The 27,316-nt window shown below is 39.6% G+C and overlaps 1 protein-coding gene across 1 annotated transcript; it reads left to right on the top strand.

The window, feature by feature from the left end:
• The first annotated feature begins 3,632 nt into the window (after positions 1–3,632).
• Positions 3,633–27,316, top strand: LOC102215657 (tyrosine-protein kinase yes). The gene is made up of 12 exons (XM_005738817.1): positions 3,633–4,744; positions 14,848–15,151; positions 16,942–17,041; positions 17,572–17,670; positions 17,924–18,027; positions 19,791–19,940; positions 20,458–20,613; positions 21,025–21,204; positions 21,796–21,872; positions 22,197–22,350; positions 23,846–23,977; positions 26,016–27,316. The coding sequence occupies exons 2-12, from the start codon at positions 14,857–14,859 to the stop codon at positions 26,222–26,224; spliced, it is 1,656 nt and encodes a 551-aa protein (XP_005738874.1). The 5' UTR covers positions 3,633–4,744; positions 14,848–14,856; the 3' UTR covers positions 26,225–27,316.

Here is a 27,316-nt window from a genome sequence, read left to right as displayed (position 1 = left end):
TATTTCATTTTTTGAGGGTAAAAAAAAGTCACAATGATGATGTAGAAGACTCAAGAACTCACAAAAACACATGTATCAAATACGATACGCTTGGCTTTAATGGTTTAACCATAACCATAACTAGTAACGACATGAATTTCATCACAAATAAAAATGTAACCATTAGAGAAAAAAAATATTCATATCCATCTCACAGATTTATAATTAGATGATTACATGCCTCCCTTAGCCTGGTTCTACCAGTGGTTTCTTCCTGTTAAAAGGGAGTTTTTCCTTTCCACTGTCCCCAAATGCTTGCTCATATGGGGTCGCTTGATTGCTAGGGGTTCTCTCGATTATTGTAGGGTCTTGACCTTGTGACGGGTGTTGTTGTGATTAGGTGCTATATTAATAAAATGGAATTAAACAGAATTTTTCTAATCAGGTTTATTTTTACTGCAATCGCAGTGTTTTGGGGATTAAGAGGTCAGTAAGTTCAGGCTAATAGTAGTTAAATGCAGGATCAAGTCAATTTCCCATGAAGGAAATGGAAATTTTCCAGCTTCCATAGGGCAAGAGGTGTTATACACGTTCACACTTATGGGTAGTTCAGAATCACAAGTTAACCTAACCTCATTAACTGCATATCTTTGGACTGTCGGAGGAAAGCAGAGTACTCACGTAAACACGAGGACAACATGTAAACTCCTCACAGACAGGCTCCAGCCTGCTGGTGGAGTTGAACTCGGGACCTTCTTGCTGTGAGACAGCAGCGCTAATCACTGTGTGGTTTACATACACGAAATAACATTTTGATTTATTTTTATAATTTCTAAACCAAAAATGAAATAGAAATCATATCTTTCACTACTTCAGGAGAAGCATCTCTCTCACTTCATAGCAAAGAACAGTGATGCTTGTGAGCAGACACGAGTATAATTTATGCACCGTCTATTTCCAGTTGCACTTATCAGGAACAGCTAGGTTTACTTTTACTTTTTAAGCAGAAAATCAGGTATCGAGTTGCTTGTTTTCACACACAGTAGTAGTACACTCACATTTTATTTGCAATCATTAATCACATATTAATGCCTATTTCTGCATGATCATATTCTTTAACTATTAGACTATTAACAAAGATCTCCACCAATAAACACTAATTACTGCTTATCAATAACGGATAAAGGATAAATAATGAATCAATAACCAATAAAAGACGAAACGCACCAAAAATACCTCTCAGGTATATGCAGTACATTTGTTCTTAGCCTTCAAGAAGTTTGAAAAACTCTTTAATAGAAACATGCGATAATCTTGGAAACAGTTAATGAATAATGGTGGTAGTTCTACTACTGCTGAATGTCTTCCTGTACGCCTAAATGAGTTCAAAAACTATCTGCCTCAACTGACTTCCAGTAAAAACAACAACAACAACAACAAAAAACAACATTTAACTGAAGTAGCTGAGTGATATAATGAATTTACAAAGTGTGACAAGGAAGCAATTTCAGGACTGGGAACCTGTGTGAGGCGTGAATCATCAACCCTCTAATGAATCAGTGATAATAAGACTTAAAATAGGAACATGTAAAGAGTTAGGTTTGATTTGAATACTATCAACACTTGTAATTTTTCTCACACAAAAAAATATATTTTGGGTTATTAAGATAGACTAACCAAAGCAGGATGGTTTGTATTCCTTGTATTAACCACCAAAAAGCAGTAATTAGAAGGTTCAACATGAAAAAACTCAAAAAGTAAAGCTGTTATGCAGAAAAAGACATTCATAAGTATCATTACTAATTAAGTATATTAATATTTAATCACCTTATCTTTAGGTTAATCGCAAGGTGCTGTTGCTTTTCTTGCCAAACCTAATTAATATAGGATTTGTACCACATTATAAAAGTGTTAAAAATAGGAATGTACCATATGTAGGAGGCAAAGATAGAGGAGTCCAAAACTGAAGAGAAAGGACATCCTGTGGTTAATTTAATGGTGTAAAAAAGGAGGCAGGAGTGTTCATTATAATAACAATCAATGTTCCCTCTAATTTTTCATGTGTCACAGAGCGAACACACAAACTCCCTGAGCGGTCCCTTGGACCACTGTGAGCAACTGCAGACGTGTGCACTGTGGTCACGCCAGCATCACATTCATCCAAGTCACATGGTTTATTAAAATAATCAGATTACAGTATTTACATTTATGTTAGACTTTTAATTAACTGCTTTAGCCCACTTACAATGAAAATGTAAAAAAAAAAAGAAAATTTTGAAAACAAAACTTTATTTTTTTTATTTATTTATTTTTTTTTATAAAGCTCTGACTTGTATTATGAGGTTGAGTCTGTGGGTCTGGGAGAGAGTCCTGTAACTCTCTGTCTGCAAAATACAGTAAATAATGACCAATGTTGGGCAATTAATTATATAGTTACTTCTTCAAAAAAGTAACTGAGTTTTGCAAACAACGTTTTTTGCAGCTGTTTACCTAAAAATGCAGCCAAGGCGGTTTTTAAATAAGCATTTCAAGCTATTTACAGAACAATCAGCTGTTCTGCATCAAATTTGATGCCACACAAATTATTTGTGTCACTCCAAAAAATAATTTCTGTCCACTATGAGATAAAGGAGAACAACAGCCTGGTACCTGCAGGCCTGACAGCAGGAGATGTATCACTCCTGTAACACCTGTAACACACTAACTACACAAGATTTGTGCTAAACGTCGCAAATCTGTCACAGCTCAAAACACCGCTGTCACTCCTAAAACTTCCCCCCTTCCTAAACAACTAAATACCATGTTGCTATATCATTTTTTGATTGGTCGACATGGTACATTTTTCCACCAATAGGAAAGGCCGTTTTTACCGTTTCTTCCTGCAGTAAATATAAACAACGATAGTATTCAGGAAGAAAACCAAACATTGCATATTTTTTTTTATCATACCTCTGGTTTTACGTGGCCTATCAACACAATCTAAAAACTGGTATAAAGTCCACACTTTTTCCGTCAATTGTTCCGTCTGTCCTGCTCACATTTCCAATGGTTCTACACGTCATCAACGTGGCTTCACTCCACATCAGCCGCTTTGCCAGCTAAAACACCGGTGTCAGCACATAAGGACGCTGTCATAGCCTGTCAACGACGTTGATTAGCTGCGTATAGATGAACGTGAATCGCATTATTGGCTGGACTATGGGATAAGGTGGCACCGTTCTAATCCCATACGGGAGCAGCCAGTCATTTACTGACTAACACTGCAAAACAGAATTGTTAAAGTTTTAATTTTAATTTCAAGTCAGGTTAGATTTTTTTTTCTGTGCGCAACGCAGATTTTCTGTGCGCAGAGACCGTGCCAGCAGTGCGCAATTGCGCACGCGCGCAGTTTAGAGGGAAGATTGATAACAATAGTCCATTAAAGTGGATAGAATTACCACTGCAATACAAGAGCTTCACATTTTACAGACAAACCATGTGAAAATCACAAACGTATGCCGAAATGTTTCACTAAGTACTGTTAAAAGGATTCAAATAAACAGAAACATTTCACCTTAAAACTTTTTTTTAATCAGTAGGAATGGAACAAATAAGATCCTGTTTCCGCAGATTAAATGTAGCTAATTTTATTATTTGAATCACAACGAATTAATCAACATCCTCACTTCTGTCTTTGGTATATACTGAGTTATATTAACATTTTAAACCTAGATCATATAAATGTGGCAAGGTTGAGTGCAACACTGCACAGAACCACGTAGAATATTTCTATTAGCCATACTGGCACTGTAGTTTTGCATTGACGATTGTCTTTCTGCGTCATTAAGAAAAGAGTATAAAGAACAAAATGCAATTAATTAAAAAAAATACATTCAGTAAAACGTTGAGCGAACTTTAAACGATAAACGTTTTTAGGGTTAAAGCGTAAACATGGTGAGAGGCAAGTGATACAAATTAGCTTATCGTAACATCATATTATGTGAAATGCATCCCTGTGAAAGTTAAGCGTGATACAACGGGTGCGATACGCCGAGCAGTTCTCCCCCTGAACTGTAATAAGAGATGATCAACCAGCAGGGGGCGTCCAAGACCTGTATTTGTGATTGAAAGCGCTGCACATTTAGTCCCTTTTGTAAAGGAAGCCTTCCTTCACTTCACGGACCGGTCTGTTCTTAGTCGCCTGATTTTGTTTCTTTCTTTTCTTTCTATTCTTATTTCCTCTCTCGTCTCTCCCTCAGTCATCATCTCTTGTCTTGGCTGATCTCAGACCAGCTGCAGCAGACGGATCTCTGTCTGTAACTCCAGCTGTGTGGCTCCAGTCCCGCAGGCTGGGTCGGCCATGTTGTTGTGTGGGGGTTGATGGAAGTTTAGTAGTAGGAAGTGGAGGCTACAAAGCGCTGGGATACTTCAGGGTCTCACTTTTTTTTTTCTTTGCTTTTTTTTTTTTAAAATCACTGTCATGCCGATGCAGGACTCATCCTCGCTGACCCGTCCGCTCTGACAACAATGACCGTCTCCTCCATCGCCCCCGCCATCCTCTCCAAGACTGCAACACTTAAGCTGCTTTGATTTAACTTCACAAAAAAAAGAAAAAGAAAAAAATCTGACCACAGTTGACTCTGCTGGATGCGTAAAGTGGGGATGAAGGCGACTCGGTTCCGTTTGAAATAACTCGGATATTTTTCTTTTGCTTTTTGCTGATCTGACTCGAGGGGAACAGAGGGGGGAAAGAGAAAACACCCACCGAGGACTCGGATTTGAGAAGGTAAATGAAAAGGGGAAAAAAAGAAAAGTGGTCTTTGTCAGAGCAGCGGGATCAGATAAAGATGGGCCGAAGCGCAGCTGCTCGCCTGTCTGGGCTGTCAACAAAGGAAATTAGATGTCCAATAATAACACAGACATGCTTGTAGATTTTCTATGTAGTGTGTGAATGTTCCTTTATCCTGCAAACCAGCCGCTTTGTGTCATTTTATAGGACATCAGCGAGCAGTCGGCATGCTTTCAGTCCCAGAGGAATATGGTATAAGTATACTGGATTGCAGATGAATAATCAAAGTAACACAAGCTGAGTGTTCTTCAGTTTGATAAAATAGTAGGGGTCTAATTATCATTTCACGGTTTAATTATCATAAACACGAGTCTTAAATTGTCATCGTGGGATTATAGTGGTAAATTAGAGATTAATTGCCAAAAACCCGTGTGAGAAAAATGGATTAAATCCTTATTTTCTCCCATTTTCTATGTGTTCACTTGTCAGCGTTAGATTAAATAACTGAGAAAAGTTGATTCCACAGTGCTGGATTCGGATAAAGATGGGTTGAAAGAGAAAGAAGAAGAAGAGGAAGAAGAAGAAGAGGTTCGGGTTCTTTTTGTGATGCAGAGTCACTCATTTAACAGCTGAGTCACACTTTGAGGGGTTGCTTATTCTTCTCTCACTCCAACCTTTCAGTCTCCACTTTTAGGACACGGGCTTTACTTGCACACATGTTCTTTGAAGTCTGTAAACTGTTAAGACTTCAAGTGACTCGGTGTGGTGTCATATCCTGAACAGCTCTGCACTTTTGCACAACTATGTAAGTGAATCATAGCAGCTCTGAATCCTTATAAGGTCTGGCGAGGTTGGAGAGAAGGCAGTTGTGTTGTTATTCGGGCTTTGGAGTGTGATCTTTCACCCCTGGAAGGTTCCTGTGAAGACATTAAAAAGTTACAGCTTTTAATGTTACCACCGAAGCTGCTAGAAGTACTTATTGAATTGATTCATTTGTTGAAGTTTGCAGCTGTTGTTTTGATGTTTTTAATGCACAATTCCTACAGTTTGATGGTCTGAGTCATCAGTGGTGATGCAACAGCATCAGCGTTCTGGGAACACCTATGATGGGTTGGATGTCAGAGGGTTAAAAAGACAGTTGACAGTTTCCAGGCTGATCTGTTTGTAGAGAAAATACTCAGTGGATCATTTAGTTTGTGTGTTTTTAGACTGATGTTGGGCTTAACAGCAAAATATTGTTTTCTTTATAGCTCAGGATACCTGAAGTGATGCCATTTCTTCTTTTGACTGACATGAAACTTCCCCTTCTTTAAGGTCTTCACTGAGCGAAGATACTAATAGTAGAAGATGTGAAATTTTGGAATTTCATCACATGATTGGTTAATAAGGTCATCTTCTAGCATATTAAATCAGTTCACCACTCTAAGAATGTTTCTTTTCATTATTTTTTTCTTTTTCAAACTCAGGACTTCACTCGCTTCTTTCTCCAACATGTGAGGGAGTGAAATCAGAGCAGTGCTCTCCATGCGTGAAAAAAGAAGGCGCATGAACAAATATCTAAGAGTTGCCCTCTTATCAGCAGTCTGTAAGGGAGAGTTAGTTCTGATATTGCGAACAAAGCGCTCCAGTGTTTCCTAAACTCTGCTAATGCCACAGTCCACATGTCAAATACAGCTTTTGTTTCTATCTCAGTGAAGAAGACTCTAATCTAGGCTGTATTGGGGGTTTTGGAGTCACCTTTTGTTTTTCGATGTTGACACTTAAAACAATCGGTCCTGTTATGTGCTGGCAAAAGGATGATTCCCAAAAATAGCACGCCATTCAGGATTTCTCATGAGAGCTTTTATTCTGAAAAATGTGTGATGTCTATTCTCTGGCAGCACAGTAACTGACATGAGCACAACCACAAGCTGTTCATTGAAGTTTTGAGACAGGTTAAATAAAGTCAGTTATGATAATAATGTAAATAACCAAAACTGATCTTTTTCCTTTTTTCTGTTGGACTGAAGTCGAACACTGATGAGCGAGGAGGCTCTTCAAGCTAAACTTGTTCTCAGATCGATGTCAAAGTGTTGTAAGCCTCAGGATCAGCTTACTGTGAGCACGCTTGCAACAGAACTCAACACCCAGTGCAGAGTAAATCTCATTATGAACCATTTATTGATGTTTCTCTTGATGCTGCGGGGCTTCAGATCTCCACCGTCACATGACGTTTCTCCAGACCCAGATTTAACTCTTTGGCATCAGAGGAATGTCGCAGGCTGCATCTGTTGAAGATCTGAAGCCCATTAAAGCTCCACAGACCCGCCCAGTCTGCATCCGCAGCGACAGTAGCTAACAGCTGCCCGGCAAGATGCTGGGCAGTATTTCAGTAAGACCTCTGATGACTGATGGAGGAGGAAAACACCACCATACTATCCTTCAGCTAAGCTGCCAAGCTCTCACCCAGCCAACTATCAAGATCTAGTTAATCTAAATCTCAGAAGATTTGAGCCTGTTCAAACTACTGAGAGTCTTACTGTATCTTAGAATATCTTAGAATCAGGCTTCAATTCATGTATAATGCATGGCATGCAAAAGGAAGATGTAATAATTTATACTTCACTAGCACAGCTTTATCTTGGGTAACTTATCAGGCTAGCAACACTTTCATGTATCATATCTGCATATGCAAATACTTCAAAAAGTTGAAAATTAAAAGTTAAAAACATCTAATGAAAGAGGTAAATCCAGATTTATTTCTATTTATTGCCACGGTAGCAGGCAGACACTCCTTTTGTAGCCATATATTAAATATGTATGCAGTGGTTTGAGGATTCCTCTTTTGAGTTTCAGCATTTTGACTCCCACCATATTGTTTGTTTGCTTTTTGGAGTCAGAAGTGACCATATTTAGATGGGAATCTTGAGTGTTAGGTTATCAGCAAACATTATCTATTCATACTCAGAGGTTCTGGTTGCTAAACTACTAGTATCACTCAAAAACTACAACACACACTTCTTGGACGGACTCTTTGTTAAATAAACACACGCAGTCATGTTACGGTAAGATAATGGCTTTAAACATAATCCAAAAGATGAAACACCAACACAGTTGTGAGGTCTGTACTACAAAGCAAGATTAGTGTGATAGCGAGCTATGTCGGGGTTAAAGTCGGAGTTTTCTGTGTCACTAAAGTGGCTAAATCACCATGGTAACCTAACCTAACCTGGTTGGTTATGTGCTTGGTTTAAAATGTTTTAAAATTCACTAGAAGCGCTGCGTTTTCACTGAATTTTATTTACAGCATGTTTTATGTTCAATGTGTTTTATATGTGCAAGTTGTTAAGCTGTACCTTATTATCATACCGGTTGCTTCAGGAATGTGCATATAACAGTGAATTGAATTAGCATGGGTAAAAACTAGCAACAACTGCAGCTCTCACATTAAATTAAAAAAAAAAACATGAAACAATTTGTCCAATTATAAGTTCTGAATTGGATTTTTGATGGGGATGTCTCATAAAAGTTTGTGTAATGCTGCAGGTTATTCTTTGCAAGCAATCAGTTCTTTTCAAAGTGACTCTTTGGTCTATTTAACAATACAAAAACCAAAAGAAACAAGTTAAAATTCATATAAAAGCATAAAAAAACAGCAAATCCAGGCATTACTATAGCAGTAATAGGTAAAAATCAGATTTTGTTCTGGTTTCTGATCATGGGACTCCTCCACATTCAGCTTACTCATCTAAACATTTTCTCTGCAGCCTTCTTAAACACTCTGAACTGTGATCCCTGTAAAACTCTTCAGTATAATCCAAGAGAGTGACGGAAAAATGCTCTCCTCTCTGTCTTATCAGCGTTTTGTGAAGCCTCTGTGGAATTATCACTTTGTGGTCAGAGTCAGGGAAGGAAGCCAAAAGAAGGTCGCTGATAAGAAGTGTTCAGGTTTGAATTATCAGTCTTACAAGAGATCATGGAAAAAACAGGAGATGGGTTTTAACTGAAACTCAGATCACGTTAGCTTACGTAAATACACAAATGAAACAAAGCAGGCAAAAGAGTTCTTCGAGAAAAGAGTGAAAGCTTGAAAACGCTAAATACAAAAGGTTAAGGGTCTGAGTTGCTGTCTGAATCTCAGATGTTTATGGAGGGATGCAGTCCCTCGGGGGAACATCTGGAGCTGCCTCAGATGTCCAAAAATAGTCGTTTTTTTTGGTTTATTATGTATTTCCTGTAATACTTGACAGTCTAAGGGAGCGCCGAGAAGCTCTCACATGCAGGCAGGCAGGTTTCGGCAAGTATCAGCTTTGTTGATGTGTCCTTGAGCAACTCACTGAATCCCCTGTCAGCTGTCTGTGCCACAGTAGCTCACTTGGCAATCTGACCTCGCTGGAAGAGGAATATTAAACAGAGATAGTGTCTAGTCTTTGGGTCTTTTGAGACTCTGTGGAAACAGAAGGAAGCTCAGCAGTGATGGAAAACATATTTATGTTTCTGTGTTGCAGGTATTTTTCACCTCTCTGTCGTTCACGCTACAGAAAAGGCTTCTGCTGGTGATATACAAGTGATATATAGATAATTTCTCAGTTTGTTGGGCTGGAAAATGACAATCTTTAATCTGAGCAGAGCATTTTTGTACCAAATGAAAAAGCTTTTATTCCATATCAACACCAATAGCGACACTGATACTTTTTACTAATAAAGCCAGGTTAACGTGGCTGTCTCTGAAGCACTTTGGGTCAGCTTCTGTTGTTTAAATGTGTACATGCTGTAGATAAAATAGATGTGAAAGTCAACGCAAAAAGGTTCTGACGTGTTTTCGAGGTGCATTTTTTTTATTTCTCACTTATTTAGCACAATTCAGTCAGCTAGATATTGAACTCAGAGGATAAAAACAAATTATCAGTCCTATCGTACTAGTATCAATCCAGTACCAGCATTGGTATCGATACTGTCGATATCCGCCCGCATCTAGTGATATGTCAAGCTTTCTTACTTACTGATCTTCTGTCTGTCTGTCAGAACATAGCAGTCCTTAGACAATAGCACCAAACCTTTCCAATCAGATAGTAAAAAGGGCCTTGGTTTATATGTGCATGTGCTGACATGTAAGCTTCCCCATTTTTAAACCCTTCACCTTCCTCTCTCATTGTTCCTTTATGGCTCCGACTGGTGCTACTGGGAGTCTTCTCGTGTTTGCATGCTGTTGTAGGTCATGTTAGCATCCTGGAGGCAGTGGGATGTTGTCCGCAATTAGAGTAAGTTACTATAATTAGCAGCAAGGCAGATTTTCCTTCTGGCTTTATGATTCTGCTACAGATCTTGTGTTGCGCTGAGTGCAAAAGAGAGTGAGGCATTTTGATGTTAGAGTGTGATTTTTCTTGTGATTGTGGAGGTTTGGGGGGGGGGGGGGGGTTCATGACAGCTATGCATGCTCACTGGCCTTAACATTGTTGCTGTTGCATCTTTTATTTTTGTGCCATATTTTCTCCTAAAGCTCTCGATTTTCAGTGTAGACAAAGCCTGTGGTGTCAGTATGTGATGACTGGCAGACTGACAGAGAGCTAACTGAGCTGATTTAGAGGCTTCAGGCAAAGCCAGTCCTCTTTGTATCGTCACAGCAAAGAGCCCTTAAGAGCCTCCTCTTCAGCTGATAGCCCTCATAATTCTGCTCATGTGAGAAGCCCATGAACGCAACAAATATTTAATAGGCCAAAGTGACTGTAGAGTCAGAAGTCTTCAGTGTTTCAGCTACTGCCACCGGTGGTCACTCCTCTTTTTTTGTTTTCTGTTATTATCCTCTTAAGTTAAATCCACCATCCTCATAATCCTCCTAGTAATTTAAGCTGGTAAAGCTGGCTATGAGCCCGTTTGGCCCCCTCCTCATTCAGCACAAGCATTCAGCAAAACTCTCCCTGTACCCTACATTTCATAACATTTCTTTCTTCACACAACCAGTAACAGGAATCGTATCTGAGTTTTTATCATTGGGGTTTTGGAAGGATATTGTGACACTGAGATAGGAATCTATCTGTTTAGTATGCTCCACTGCAGTTATAGCCCAGCCTTCAGTTAAACACCATATATCATAGTTATTGCTTCTGTATTAATACAAATAGGATGAGGAAGTGAGTGTGTGCTGACAGATAAACTCCTTTCAGTATCCGATGGGATTTTCAGTGAATTTAACTTGCTAGCTTAAAGTACAGAACCTTAAATGTACTGTCAACAGGCTGATAGCTTTGTTGTTAAACTTTTAACAGCATAAATCAAATTTAGAATTATTGTTAACACTTTTCATTTTTGATCAGCTTATTGATCATTGTATTGAAAAGCAAACAGCATGCTAACTTTAACAATTACCTAATGAACTCAGTATCTTTCTTTTTATGAAGACTAAAGCACTGTGAAGCCATGCTTATCAACCACTGTGATTTAATCTAATTGCTAACCAAATAGTCCATGTTGGTATTTTGCAAGAAATATTTTCTATGTTTGGTATCTTAGTTTATTGTTAAAGCATGCTAATGTTTCCTAACCCTTAACAAAAAACAAGAAAGTGCATACTTACCAAACTTGGCTGCCACAATGCCGGATTTGAGTCAGTATTTGTGCTATATTAATAAAAAAGAAAACGAAATGAATATGCTATATTTAAAAAAACGAATTTTTGACTTTGTTTATTGTGAGTTTTGTCTCATTTTTGACAAATTAATTTCACTCAAAATCCAGGTTCAGGAAGGTGTAGGTTTTTTTTCCCAATATTGTGTAAAATCCTACAAAAAGAACAATTATATGATATTATCATATGAGAATATCATATATCATACGTGTGTGCAACAATGTAGTTTAAAATATCCAGTTTATCATCAAAGCCCAAATACAAAAGCTGTGACCACTTTCACGCATGAACTTTCAAACAGCATCTGTGAGACATCTGACAGCTGTTGAATTTGTCTTTCAGTTGCTGGGTGGATGCTTTGATCTCTCTGACTACATCTGATCAGATATCTGATCAGATAGCAACTGAAAGACAAATTCAACAGCTGTCAGACCAGCACTGAAACCCTTCATTGCTAAAAATAAGTCTTGTAGCATTGATTAAAAAGACTAAACTTTGAACACACTGATTTTTTAAAAATCACTTTTAGGAGCATTTTTTGTAGCTTTATCAGAGGGATGGTGAAAATGTTAAACAAAGATCACATGTGAACTGAAGGCATCGCGTTTATGGCCGATTCTTGGTTCCTCTTTCCTTCTACAAGATTGATTTTTCCAAAGCAGAAAAGAAATCATCTTAACAAATAAGTTATTAATCCATTATCTCACTACATTACTACACTGACCAAAAAAACTGTGTGATGTGTAATTATTTAACAGCATTCTGGTATAGTATAAAAATAAAAGAGACATACTTTATTTTTAAATCTCTTAACTTCAGTATTTATGATGATTTTGGGAGACTGACGTCACTTTTATGAAATGACTGAGGCCTTATTTTTGGAAGGAAAAACATTTCTAAAGTGCAAATATTCCCGGGATGCCGGCCAGTGTTTTACAGTGTGATAGCTTCACTGCTGACCGGGCGGGCCAGGCACCCATCTGTCTAAATGTGAAATACAAGGCCACCCGAGTCGACCACTGAGCAAAGCCCTCTGCTTTCCGTGACACTGGTTTTGTCTCGAGGTTAAAGGAAAGTTTGGTTCAGAAAAGTGTTTTTTTTTCCATGCCAACATTCTCAGCATGTCAGCTGCAGATCTAAAATCTGAGATCAGATTTACCGACATATTCATTTGAAGCTGTTTTTAAGAAATCCGTTTTTCTGACACAACTCCACTAACTGACCACCCATAAAAAATGTTTTGTGGAAGACGACCAGTACCCAGCATGACTTGCAACCTGCAATTTGCACAGTTTTATTTAAGCAAAGTGTTCTGAATCTTTGGAAGGTTTCTGCGGTTTGTCCCCGTTTTGTTGATTTCTTTGGCAGTTTAGCTGAAGAACTCGATGAACTCTTGATTATGAACCTTCCTCTACGATGAGGACAAATCCCTCCCACCTCCCAACATCAAGGCCACTGTTACAAAATCAAAGAGAGATGTATTACTGCACCAGTAGATCCTCTTTCACTGATGATTGTACGATCACTGCCCTGTAATTCAGTGCGCTGCTGTAACCAACTGTGCCGCCGTATTGCTCAGTAGCGCTGTGTTTAGTCTACTTCCACGCTGAACATATCAGCTCTTTATAAAAATCTTTTACCTTTTTTGTTTTACTGTCTTGGAGTGTCAGTAAACCAGCTCCTACTCTGCGTTCAGCCGTTGTTCTTGGCAAATGAAACCGTTCTGATCTCCCAGCGCTCAGACTTCTTTACGAGCGTATCTGATTGTCTCCACATTTTCCAGGCCTTCACTCCACAAAAGAATGCCTCAGTGTGACTCCATCCAAATTATGTTAGGAAGAGGAATGACAACCACGCCGATAGAGACACATCAATGCTTTAAATCTTCCAGCGTGGTCAGGCTGAGGCATTGATAGATTGTGAAATGGTAAATGACTTGGCAGAGACGTGTAAAAAGCAGAGGACTAAGATGCCCGGACAAAGACACAAAATCCAGGAATCTCAGGCTCGGACACGAAAATGACTCACAGTTTTGTCCGACACCGATTATTGTGTCGCTCATTTATAATCAAATTTGTAGTAATTTCCTTTTGCTGTCATTTTGTATCACTTTGTAATATGATTGTGTGGCTTTGAGTGTTTCTTAGTGGTTTTGTTGCATTTTGTTTCTGGTCAGTTTATGCTGTTTTCTGTGTCGCTGTAAGTATTTGTTGGTTGCTTTTTCTCCTTGCAGTCATTTTATTCTTTTAATTTTTACGTCTGTTTTGTGATTATCCGACGATGTCTCTTTATGGTTTCTTTAATTTTCTTTATAGTGGCTATTGGGCCTCCAACAAGGCTGCCTTTATCTGTACGTAGCTTTTATGAACATAATCTGTGACATAGCCAAGTAGCAGAAGATTTCCACTTTCCCTATCTGGCCTCAAGGTCACATCTCAGCTTTTTGCGCATGATGTGGTTCTGTTGGCTTCATCAGGTGGTGACCTCCAACTTGCTCTGGAGTAGTTCATAGCCAAGTGTGAGCCCGCGGGAATGGAAATCAGCACCTCCAAGTCTAAGGCCATGTTTCTTGGCCAGAAAAGATTTAAGTGCCCACTGCAAGTCAGGGACAAGTTGTAGCCACAAATATCTTGGGGTTTGGTTCAGAAGTGAGGGGTTTGATTAACCCAAAGCTATGATATGTCAGTCTACATTCTTAACCTCAATTAATCAAAAAGTGAGATTGCAGATACACGGGGCAGAAATGAGTTTCCACCAAGGGTTGATTGAGGACTCAGAGTAGAGACTTTACTCCACATCGAAACGAAAAATATCAGGTGGTTCAGGCACCCGATTAGGATGCCTGAGGTCTTATGTGGTCATTTTGTGTCTTATGATACTTCTGCTACTCTTTGCTGTAATTTGATTGATTTTTAATAAAAGGCATGAACTGTCACTTCATAGAAATGGACTGTGACACTTTGGCCCTCTCGATCTTTGGCATGTTGAACCCATTTGGTAACCATCCATGGATGGAGGGCCCCATAGAGACTTGTCTGAATTGCAGCAAGGCATAAATGTAGATACTCCAAAGAAATATGCATTTCCCTATATAATGTGGAGTAGATTTAAATAGCATAAAATCTGTTATTTGTTTACAGAGTCTCTTGATGGAACAGGAGCGTCAAGTAATAGATGGTAATAGTGAAAACGACAGAACTGCACAGTTTTATCTACATGGCCTTGTTTGAGTGATTCAAATCGGATTTTACATTTATCTATATGTCCCAGTTACCACATGGCTTATAGTCTTAGAGGTTTTAACAACAATAAAATGATTCACATAATCATATCAGGTCAATACATTTTTATTTCATAATGCTTGTTCCAGTTCCTGCAGACCTTATGTTGTAGTCAGTAATCCTATATGCCCCTCAGCCCCTCCATCTATACTGTCTCATCCTCTTCCTCTGTTTACACTGAAATAATATCTTCTTGTTGTGTGTTTTTTCTCAAGGGTGAGAAGATGGGGTGCATAAAGAGCAAAGAGGACAAAGGCCAGACGATGAAGTATCAGCCAGAGAACTCTCAGGCATCTGACACCAATACCGCCACCACGCCTCACGTCGGTCACTACGGACCAGAACCCACCCAGCTGCAGCAGAGTCAAATTCCCTCATCTTCCTCTGGCTCGGGGGCAGTAAATTTCAACCACACCCTCACGCCGTTTGGTGGCTCTTCATCTGCCATTACTCCCTTTGGAGGAACGTCATCTTCTTTCTCCGGTCCTGTGTCCAACTCATTCTCTGGTTCCGTCCCCAGTGAGTAGAGTTTTACTGCGTGATGTCAATACTGCACTGATAATGGTGTTCATGCAAAATGAAACCACTGTTTACTTAAATCTTTATTATTTAAAGCTCAACATGTACATCCTATGGAGAGCTTTGCAGACAGATGTCTACATGTTGCTTCTGTCTAACACCAACTGCAGACATTCATTTGATGTCATGCGCACATCAAAATGTGTCCACTGTATTAGACCCGGTTGCTAGGGAAATATTTATTGGTATAGAAGCACATTTTGGTGATCGCATTTCTCTGCAAATGCTCGCTAACTACTAGCCGAGTGTTAGAAAAACTCAAAAAAGTGCACCACAAACCAAAAATGAAGAAAATTAACCTTAAAAATAAAAGTTGTGCCTCAACACTAAAGCTAGCGTATTTCAAAAGGTGCAAGCTTTACTTTGAAGCAAAATGATCCACGTTTGCAGTTTGTGTTGCACTTATTCACTTGATCCTACATTGTCACCTGGGTGCTATGTGTCCAAAATGGTGGACAAGTTAATGTCATGTGGTTAGCAGTCACGTGTCTGCAAACCTCAATAGGACTGGAAGTCTTTTTATGGCCTGTCACCATCTAGTGATCTTCAGATAGAGTGCAGTTTTAAGTAATTCCTGCATTGACTCAATTTTTCCAATTCAGAACCAGTTTCCATGTTTTATACTGTCTGTAGTGGCTCTTGCCTATGTTGATGTTGGTCCTTCTGCTTATTCCCTGCAGAAGAGAAGATAGAAATCCTGATGTTTTCAGTTCAGTCCACCTTCAATCAATCAGCTTTTGACATGTATATAGATATATGTATATGTATATTCTCGTAAATGGAGAACAAATCTTTCACTGTTGGCTTTTTGGTAGATGCGTCTCATAATCCTTGACTGTGTAAGAGTTAAGCAAACAGACACCAACATGGGATCATAAATCTGCCTTAAATCAGGCTTTAGTTTTATTTCATCAACATTACGTCCTCTTTGTTTTGTACTAATGCAGTCCACTTTTAACTGTCACATCGCTGGCCCAAGTTTGATGTCCTGAATATTGATTTGAATGTTACAGTGACATAAACTGAAAGAGCTTTATGAAATAGAAAATTCCCATCACATATGCTGAGACGGTCAGGAGCAGAAATGCAAAGTAAACATAATTTGTATTACAGTAAAACATAAATGGGATAAAACATGCAAACATTATTAATATTAGGCTTAGCCTGGTCAGCATGCTGATCTGGCTTTACGGTGTCACAGCTAATGCCGGTCGTTGTTATTTGAAGTTGTTGGCGATAACAACTATCGGCTCTGATCACACAGCTTACAGCGATCCTGAGAGCCCTCCTGTTTAGGTGGGATTTAGGTTGTAATCCTCCTCCATGATGGATTATCTGCTCTCAGAGGGGGATAAAGGTGGCACTGCCATGGTATTTGCTTTCTGCAGGTGATAATAGAATTACTGTTGACAGCATTGTTGTCAGTGGTAGGTATATGAATATCATGTCTGGGCATATGGCTACACAGTAGGCAAAATATTGCATGGAAAGATAGAGCACCTGTGTTCTCAAAAGTGATATACTAATAAACTTTATTATTACATGGAAAGCAACACTATCAAATAAAACCAGTTTTATATGGTGGCAGTTGTTTACCATGTGTGTAAATTTCACTGTCTGTCTTGACAGCATCTATTCTCAGTCATATTTCCATGCTGTTAAGACACAAACATTGTCGCATCGCTGTGATGTTATTCTTTTCAGTTCTTTGTCTCTTTTTATGTTGTTAGGTGGCGTTACATTCTTTGTGGCCTTGTACGACTATGAAGCCAGAACGTCAGATGACCTCACCTTTAAAAAAGGAGATCGTTTCCAGATCATCAACAATACGTAAGAATCGCTCCAGTTTCTCTCTCAGTTTATGAAGCGCCTGTATGAAAATGCTTCCTCGTGAGTACTGCTGCGATTACCAGATGCCTTTCTTTGTCGCAGCAATGCACAGCTGCACCTGTTCGCCGTGTGTCGGCCTCAATGAATGACTTAGATTGCCACTTGTCTCCTAATGCCAGCTTTCTACTGGGAACTGTGCACGTCTGCTCTGGCAGAAATGTTGCCCCGGGTTATATTATTGTAATGTAAAATAGATTAGTCTCATTCAGTCCCATTTAGATGTTAGCATTTAGTGTTAAACACATTTTAAAGAGTGATTTTGAATCAAATAATGAGGTTTACAAGTGCAAACAAGATTGAAAAGAATTTCGAAGTATTTCCACAGGGCTTACCCAAAAATTATAAGCAATCATTTACAGTTTTTTTCCGTTTCAGGTATCAGTGACACTATTATTTGATAATCAGTCTTTGGTTGAGTATTAACTGAACAAGTCATTTATCTCATCTCCTGTGTCGCTGTCACACTGCAGAGAAGGAGACTGGTGGGAGGCTCGCTCCATCAACACAGGAAAGAAAGGCTACATCCCAAGTAATTATGTGGCTCCTGCTGACTCCATCCAGGCTGAAGAGTAAGACCTTGTTGCTGCTTCTTATAACCTCATTACTCCAGCTATGACAGCTGCATCAAGAAGCTATGACCTCATATTGCACAAAGCACGCTATCCAACATTAACAGCCTTTAAAAAGCTTTATGATGTGATTGTGACATTCAAAAGAAGGGAATGCATTAAATGCGTTCCTGCTTTTTTGTTTTTTGTGTTTTTAACCATTCAAGTCCTTAGTCACGTCTGAGCATTTTATTCAAGTGCTCTTTCTTTGCAGGTGGTACTTTGGTAAAATGGGACGCAAAGATGCTGAGAGGTTGCTGCTGAATCCAGGGAATCATCGAGGAACTTTCTTGGTGCGAGAAAGTGAAACTACTAAAGGTGATTATATTCAGCAAAGTGGGAGGAGTCGTTTCCGGGCGTGCATGGATTACAATCTAGCATGGTCACTGCAGATGTATCATTTCAGGTTCATTGTTATTTCTATTGTCATTGATCTCTGTCGTGCTGGGGTTTTGCTTCTTGCTGCTTTTTTCCCCCACCTTCAGCTTTCCACATGTAAGTGGGGAAAAGCAGGGAAGACCCAAGACAGATATTTATCGCCAAATATAAACTACTGCAAATGGAAATAGAAATGTTCTTTTGACTAAAGTGGTCCAGGCTGAAAATCCTGTTGCTGCATGGATCATGCAACTAAGCACTTTCATGACTTCGTGGCAAATATAAACAACGACATAAGTAATAATTTTGCAATGCTAAAAAAAAGTGCTTATATGAAATACATTCACCACGTTAAATCACTCCACTTTCAGATTCTGGGTGGAAGGTGAGTAGGTCAACTATAATGACATGATACAATGAGACTGTTATAGTTGTTAGTGTTAGTATTAGTGAGTCTTTAAAAAAAGATGGACGTATCTCTATCAATGTTACCTGTTGATTTTAGCATTTTAAAGCTTCAACATTAGCATTTAGGTTGCTACCATGGCCTCTACTGACTCCAAAAGCCCCTTAGTAGTACCTCAGCCAGATGCCTTTAGTATCCTTGTATAAACCTGGTTGGATATTTGACCACTCTTTATTTAAATTGGTTGATTTGCTGGCACGGACCCATCTTTAAAATATAGTCCATAAATTATTGTTTGGAGTGAAGTTGGGGTTTTGAGATAGTCTAAGAACACAGCTGTCAGTGTTCTTAGATCTGAAAGCCTTACCTTTACCCCTCCAAAGATACCTCTAGTTATTGTTGTCAAATAGCTAATTCTTTGTCTCGTCTGACCGTAAGATTTTTCTTCCAAAGGCATTTGGTTTGTCCCTGTGCGCAGGTGTACATTTCAGTCATGCACGAAGGTGCTGATTTTGGTCAGGGGCAATGTAAAACTGGCTTCACTGTGGACAGTGATGCAGGTGTTATAGCAGTTTTCAGTTCATGGCATGCTCGGGAATTGCAACGGAGGTCACTTACTGATGACTTTGACTATAGTACATTTGAATTCATGCTGTCACATTAATGGATGCACAAGTTTAACACTGCTTGTGTCACAGCTAAATCTTTAAAAAAAATTCTTCTCACCAACTCTAATTTGCAATAAGATTAAAGTATGATTCATATTTGCTGTTCCTCATCTAGATGAGTGAGCTTTCTCTTAGCCTGTGTGTGAGAAGGGTGGGGGCAGCAATCATTTTCTGCAGCACCCTGTAGCGCGTACGGATGCATAGATCCTGGTACTGTTAAAATAGTAAAGAGAACAAAACCTACAACAGTTGCACAATTGGATCTGCATAAAGCCATGAGGAAGACTAATAACAGCATGCAGCTGCTTTAAAAGAATGAAGCAGCCAGCAATGGTAAGAACTCTCTGTAAAAAATAATTGCCCTGTGTTTGACTTCAGTGTTCAGGCTGTTGTGGTATTGATGTATTTAGCATCAGAAACTGATGGAAGAAACATAAGTCTCCAAAGCAGTGGAGGATACTTTTTTGTGCTAAGAAAACATAAATTCACAGCTGTAAAAAAAGAAAAAAAAAGTCTGAGGAAACCAGAGCTTTATCCTAGTTTGGAAGCCATGTTTTTTAACCACAACAAAGCCAAATCACTCACAGTTGTGCTTAAAAAATGAAAACCACTTCCTGTATGTCCTCCAGGTGCTTATTCTCTTTCCATACGGGACTGGGACGAATCCAAAGGAGATAATGTGAAACACTACAAGATCCGCAAGCTTGATAATGGGGGGTACTACATCACTACCAGAGCACAATTTGACACATTACAGAAGCTTGTGAAACATTATACAGGTATGTACACAGGCAGCACTCCCTGCTCACTCGCTTTTTCTGTGTCATCTCATTCATTATTCATCACAGTCGTTCTTCATACCTCGAGGAATTATCCTGAAAATTACTCTTACTCACAGCTGCTGCTCTGTGCCACGCAGTTTGCCGTGCTTCCTTTAGGGTTACCACAGGAGATGAATGGCCTTTAATTTTAATAACAATTGATGGTGCTGTTATAATTTTGAAACTCACACCTCCTCCTTAGCCCGAAGAGAGCTGAGGTTAAGTCTCTGTGATCCCACTCCATTTCAGCTTGGCTCTCGAGAGCGCTCTGGTGTGTTAAAAAGCCACTTCATCTCATTTATATTTCATCGCAGCTGGGATGAGTGCATCTAAAGTCATCCACATCAAATGGAACGAATGATGGATGAAACTTTACGACACTGAATCCTGCTGGTTAAAAGACTTGTGTGTATTGGTGTGTGGCACTGCTGGGTGTAATGTGTCATTTTGATTTCTCTCGGTGTCTCTGTCACAGAGCATGCTGACGGGCTCTGCCACAAGCTGACCACAGTTTGCCCCACAGTCAAGCCTCAGACCCAGGGCCTTGCTAAAGATGCCTGGGAGATTCCCCGGGAGTCACTGCAGCTGGAGCTCAAACTGGGCCAGGGCTGCTTTGGAGAGGTTTGGATGGGTAAGGCCAAAGCAGCCACATGTTGTTTAGTAATTATCTATATTTATGTACATTGGGAAATACAGAATAAGCCCCAGTTTATATAGAAAATGTCATTGTCCATCTATGTTTATTGTCTCTGTCAGAGCTGGGGACTTATCCACTTCCTTCAGTTGCTTCCTCTTTTTGTTATATCATCTTTATCTCTAGAGATCGTATCTCTCAGGAGGAGAGAGCGAGCTGGATTTGTTTGCCGTGAGCCCGTATCCGCTCATCCCAGGGATATTTTGCGAGAATCGCATGCATGACAGCACATGTCTGAGCAATTACAAGACCTAATTAATGATATTGTCTCGCTCCCAGCCCATTAACAACACTGATTACCCCTGTTGCCTGTGGGCTTTTCTCTCTCCCGCATCTCCATCTCTGCAGGCACGTGGAATGGTACAACTAAGGTAGCCATAAAGACGCTGAAGCCGGGGACCATGTCGCCTGAGGCCTTCCTCCAAGAGGCTCAGATTATGAAGAAGCTCAGGCATGACAAACTGGTGCCTCTGTATGCAGTGGTGTCTGAGGAACCCATCTATATTGTCACAGAGTACATGTCCAAAGGTACCGCCAATCCCTGGAGAATAACAGTACTCAGCTGTTTTCCTGTTACACGACACTCCTGAGGTCTATTTTTAGAGAGAAGGAAAAACAACATCAGGTGTGAGCCTCTAGATTTTTCAGGTGGATCACATGCCCTTGCTTTTTTTCCTCTTTAATTTACACATGGTGATTTCCTTGAAGGAAAAATGTAAATTTTATAGGCTTTTTAATTAATATGCTTTAAAAATTGAAAGTCCCTCAGGGTCCCTGGTGGGTCCCTGATGCGGGAAAGTGGAATGGGTAATTGAAAGCTGCAGCAGGTTTTCATAGAAAAAATTTGTCTGAGGTTACTCGGTGACAGATGCATGCCTACGTGTCTGCAGTCTTTGATGCACTCGGGTGCAGTGATTTCACAAAGACACTGACACTGACCTTTCCATACTTTAACTCCAAACAAGAAACATGGATCAGCTAACACTGTGAATCGCAAAATTAATTACTGTCCAACTTAATGCATTATTCACTTTAAGCTATTATTCCACACTCTGTAGCAGTATGTCGTTATGCAGCTCCCTCACATCCATTATGACTTCTCACACTTGCTTTTAATAGGAAGCCTGCTGGACTTCCTCAAAGAAGGAGATGGCAGACATTTGAATCTTGTCATGCTGGTGGACATGGCTGCAAAGGTGAGACCAGCACCTGTATCTTTTTTTTCTCCACTAGTGCAGAATTCACCTCAGTGCACTGCCAAGTATAGAGCTCTATTTTAAGCTTCTGACATTTAAAAAAAAAAAAAAAGAAAAAAGAAGAAGAAGAATCACAGCCTCAGGTAAACAAGTCCTCCTCTCCCAGATTTGGCACACTTTGCTTTTATTCTTACTCTTTGAAAATCAATCAGACATGAAGAGGTGATGGAAAGTACGAGAAGCTGAAAATTATTAGCTGAAGTGGCAAACGTGAGATGCTGTCTAACCATTTTGGGTTTCTTTTTTTGTGTGTTTATTTTAAAGATCGCTGATGGCATGGCTTTCATCGAGAGGATGAACTACATTCACAGGGACCTGCGTGCCGCCAACATCCTCGTGGGCGAGAACCTGGTGTGTAAGATTGCCGACTTCGGTTTGGCCAGGCTGATAGAGGACAACGAGTACACGGCGAGGCAAGGTGGGTACACGCACACTTAAACACAGGCTGTGTGAGTCACAGGTGAATGAGGTGTCAGGGCAGAAACAGAGAGAGCCTTACAGCTATGACGACTCCCGGTTGTCTCACCTCATGATGAATTAGGCTAACATAAGAAAAACCAGATGCTTCTTTTGATCTCTTATTAGCTTTCCTTTTCACATGTTGGAAGAATTTATCTCTGCTATTTCTGCTTCGCAAGCAGTGCCTTACCCTCATGAGAAAGTGGAGCAAGCTTTAGATGCTTCCAGTGAAGGCTGAAGACTGCAGTTTCCTTCTGAAGCTTGTTTTAGAAGCATCTGTGAAACTTAGGGAACAGTACTGCTCTACAAATTTAATTACAGTCTGAAGACCAGTGGCGTAGAAACAAGAGACAGTTGCCAGTGATGCTATAAAGAAAGAAAGGAGTTAAATACTAAATATGCTCACATTTTTAGTTTGGGATTTAGTAATTTATCACTAAAGTAGAGCTGAAGCTAATCGATATATCATGAGATGGATGGAAAAAATAATCTTATAAACACACAGTCCTCAAAAATATGCTAAAAATGTTGCATTAGCAGCATATTAGCTGAGGGAAGTGGGGCACAGTTGATAGCCTGCTTAGGAGCAGAAAAACTAAATACCTGGGACAGAAGACTAAAAAGATACCTGTGAGCATCTGCTTGGTCAAAGATCTGAAAACTTGGTGGCTGTAAAAAATTCACTTAATCTCATAGACTGTATATAAAAGATGTAACTCCCGTGCCTGGAGAAACTGTGCTGGGTTCTCTATGACCTCAGTAAAGACTTTTCAGATGGGTTTATTCTGTTAACAGCTACTTTTAAGACACTTGAATACAACATTACATTCATTTGTTAAATTATAGTCCTGTTTACAGCGAAATAAACAATAGAGCATACTGTTCTTAATAACACATAAGAGGGCAGTGTTTGTTTTTGTTTCTCTGTCACATCCATGTGTTTTAAAACACTGTGATGGTGACAGGGAAACATCACATTGAGACTTTGCTACGCTAGATGATGCTACCATGTCCGTGTCCATCTTTTATGTACAGTCTATATATGAGTTTGTGACTGTGGCAGAGATCAATGAACTTTTGTTTGTGGTGCACATGACACTATTTCCATAAGGACTGTTTCTCAGGTAGAGAGTCGTTCAAATGAAACTGCTTTCTGAAATATATATTAATAAATACTTTTAATACTTTAGATAGCTTTTTTTAAAATTATTCAAATGCAGCGTTCTTTATTGTATTGTTTATATTCGTTGTTACCCCTTAAACCTGTTTTCTCTGAGGTCTATTTAAAAAATCTGTATGACTGAGTAGGAAAATATAATGTGCTCCAAATTATATAACTATGGTTAACTGACCTTCCTGTGACTTCCTGGAAATGAAGACAGAAATTAGCCCATATGCCCTCTAGTGGCAGCACTTCACCTAACCCTCTCTCCTGTCTCCTCCATCACACGCAGGAGCCAAATTCCCTATTAAATGGACGGCCCCAGAAGCTGCGCTGTACGGCCGTTTCACCATCAAGTCAGACGTCTGGTCCTTTGGCATCCTGCTCACTGAGCTTGTCACCAAAGGCAGAGTGCCCTATCCAGGTAAGTGACAGGGTCAACACTAGCACACAGATATACACATACCTGGTGTGAAGAAAAGGTGTAGTGCACCAACAGAGCGCAGTGATTAATGGCCAGAGCGATCAGCCTGCAGTCTGTCAGCAGACGTTGAGCTGGTGTGCTTGTTAATATCAGAGGATGAAGTGAAGCTGTCTGACATTGTCTGCGCTGGTTGTTTATGGCTCTGTAGGGGGAGTATTGACATGTACACGCATGCACACACAGATAGCCTTACACACACACATACACAGACTCTGTGGCACATTTGAGATTAGATGAGACCATCTGGTGGGGGACGATCAGGAGATTGAACACAACTCTTGTTTATAACCATCTGCCAGACCGATTCTGCCCCAGGGAGCAGTGCCCGTAGCCTTCTGTGCTACCTTCACACAGATCAGGTTTATATGTGATGTAGCCTTGAAACTAATATTAGAGGTGTGTGGCTGAAGAGAATCTGATAATTGATTATAGAAGTAAGTTGACATTTTGAGAAATAGACACATATTTATGGTAAACCTGGGGAAACAGCTCACTGGGCTCTGTGAACAAACACCACTGGATTTTATACATTTGCAATTCTATGTTTGAAATTGCAGGTATGGTAGCAGCTCAAGGTAGCCATATTCTTACCTCACAGGAACAATTCTCAAATTTAACAATATATTCTGTTGAGGTTTTTGCAAACACACATTTACTAACCATTTGATGTTAATTTGTCTGCCATTGGGGATGTGTTACAGCCTTGGTGAGCATGTAGGATCAAGTAAATAAGGCCCAAGTCATCCACTGCCCGACTGTTGTATCACGTTTAAAAGGGCGGACAACTCTCAAGCAATCTGTACATGACATGGATTAATAAACAGTTTAGACCATAAAACAATCAGTAACCTGTTTGTTGTCATTGAGAAAGACTCAGACCCGGCTCGGTGTTAGAAAAAATATATAAAATTAGGATCCTTCCAAGGTGGCTTCACGTTTTCAACCTGGTCAGGCCACATCCATCTTTTATATACAGTTGTTGTCTTATTACTTTTGGACAAAGTCTATAAGCTAAGCTTAACTAGCAGGTTGGTGTCTTTAGTAATAAATCAAACAAAAAGGTTGTATTTCATTTCAAATGAATTATATGAAGCCTTTTAATTTGAGCAAATGTGCAGCTTCAGTAATGTTGGGATTGAAAAATTAGGGATGGAAATTTGTGACTGATTTTTCTCAGTTTAAAGGTGCTAAATGATTACATGATTGGCAGGTCTGTCACAATATTCTTTATCTATTCTGTTTTAAATACACTTTTATGATAGGCAAATCAATTCACAAGTCTATAGGACAAACTCCCATGGAGCCTAAGCAATCCCAAATCTTGTCTTGAAATCAAAATGTAAAAGAGTGAGTGATATGTTTCCTTAAAATGTTTATTTAAAAACATAAACCACATGGACTGTTGGCTATAAATTACTAATGCTACCCAGTCATGTGCAAAGTGTTAAGGCCTCCTGCCACTGGGATCCAATGCGTCAATACAAGAGCAGTAAATTTAGGTCAGCGTAAAGAGTAATATCACAAAGTGGTAACAGAAGGTGCTTAGTTTTAATTGACTTTTAACATAAATAAATCAATTAATATTAAAATGCAAGTGAAGAATTTCAAGCTGAATTTCTTATATTATTGGGGTCCACCTGCAGTACAGATATATGATTTGCCTATTACTACTTTATTTATTTATTTATTTATTTTACATGCAGCATGGATATCATCAGCACCATTATATTGTGACACTCAAATAGTTTTTTTTAAATCACAACTTGCTGCTGTAGATTGATATTCAGCAGGGAGGGGATTTGCTAGGCTTTCAATCCTTTCTGTTGATGGTGGCTGTGATTTTAATGATGCACTCTGGATTTTCTGTGGAACATGCAGCCTCCTGAGCCCTCTTATCTCTTCTTTTTCCATTTGGAAAAAAAAGGCTTGAACAAAAGCTCTTACAGCCCTCTCTGTCTCCACTCCATCTCCACCTCAGGTATGGTGAACCGGGAGGTGTTGGAGCAGGTGGAGAGAGGCTACCGCATGCCCTGCCCGCAGGGTTGTCCCGAGTCCCTTCATGAGATGATGAAGCTGTGCTGGAAGAAGGAGCCCGACGAGAGGCCAACCTTCGAGTACCTGCAGTCCTTTCTGGAGGACTATTTCACCGCCACAGAGCCACAGTATCAACCTGGAGAAAACCTATAGCCAGACTGGACTCTTCTGTGTATCCCTACGCCTAGAGGAAGCTTGTTTAATGACAAGTCCAGAAAAAGTTGACCGGAAACTGCCAGTCACACAAACCACTACTTGCTCTACATTTTCTCTCTTCCTTTTTTTCTGTTTCCAGTGTCCACACAAGATTTTGTTGCATTTCATAATTTTGTGTTAACCTACGGTACTACACAAGTCTTAGATGTGTGAATTTCTGAATATGACTGTGGTTTCCGATTTCAGAGAAATGTTTCAGATACACTCCACGTGGGATTCTTACTCCTGTGAAATAAGCTGTGACGAAGCCTCGCGGACGAAAAACCCACTGAGAAAAGCCGGCCGTCGCACTCATTTGCCTCCAAATTTGTGCTGTAACAATAAATTATGCAACATAATGATTAATTGTTGATAAGAAATAATATATTTTCCTAACGAGGAGACATTCTCAGGGTGAGGTTGATGGTCCAAATTCCACACGGCTTATCTTTATTCACGTCATCAGTTGCAGTAGACATGATTAAGATTGTGATAAACTCTGTCTTTTTTTAAAAAAGAACAAATATGTTCCTAGAATTTATAATCTCACGGACATTGATTTAAAGCTTCATTTGAAGACTTCCCCTCGCTGTCCATCATCCTCCAGAAGAGACTTTGTGATTACAATGCCATAATTCTTTGTGTCCCTCACTGCCCCGGTTACTATAATCCCACTGTAATCGCTGCAGAGACATGCTTACACGAAAGACGTTTGTATAGTGTGTCACTGGGTCTATTTAACGGTTTAAACAGGGATGGGATGAAACTCAGACTCTCGTGTTTTATGGTGACTCTGCAAAAAATGTTGTTTGTATGGCAGTGATGTGTATGATAGCTCTTCTCTTTGCTCCTGTATGGACTCGACAGGACAGTATTATATTGTTATTAATGCCAGTTGGTGACCGAGCTTGTAATGAAGGGCTTTATAAACTCCTCATTTTGTATGATTATTGATAAAATTGACAAGACTGCAAAGTTTACCGGGGAGGCAGGTTGTGGGTGGAGACTCACCTGGGGAATTTGTACAATAAAACGCGATTTTACACAGTG

Source organism: Pundamilia nyererei, unplaced genomic scaffold (assembly GCF_000239375.1).
Source record: "Pundamilia nyererei isolate P.nyererei 1_Seehausen unplaced genomic scaffold, PunNye1.0 scaffold00087, whole genome shotgun sequence".
Lineage (NCBI taxonomy): Eukaryota > Metazoa > Chordata > Actinopteri > Cichliformes > Cichlidae > Pundamilia > Pundamilia nyererei.
This window is presented reverse-complemented; position numbering and strand designations above follow the sequence as displayed.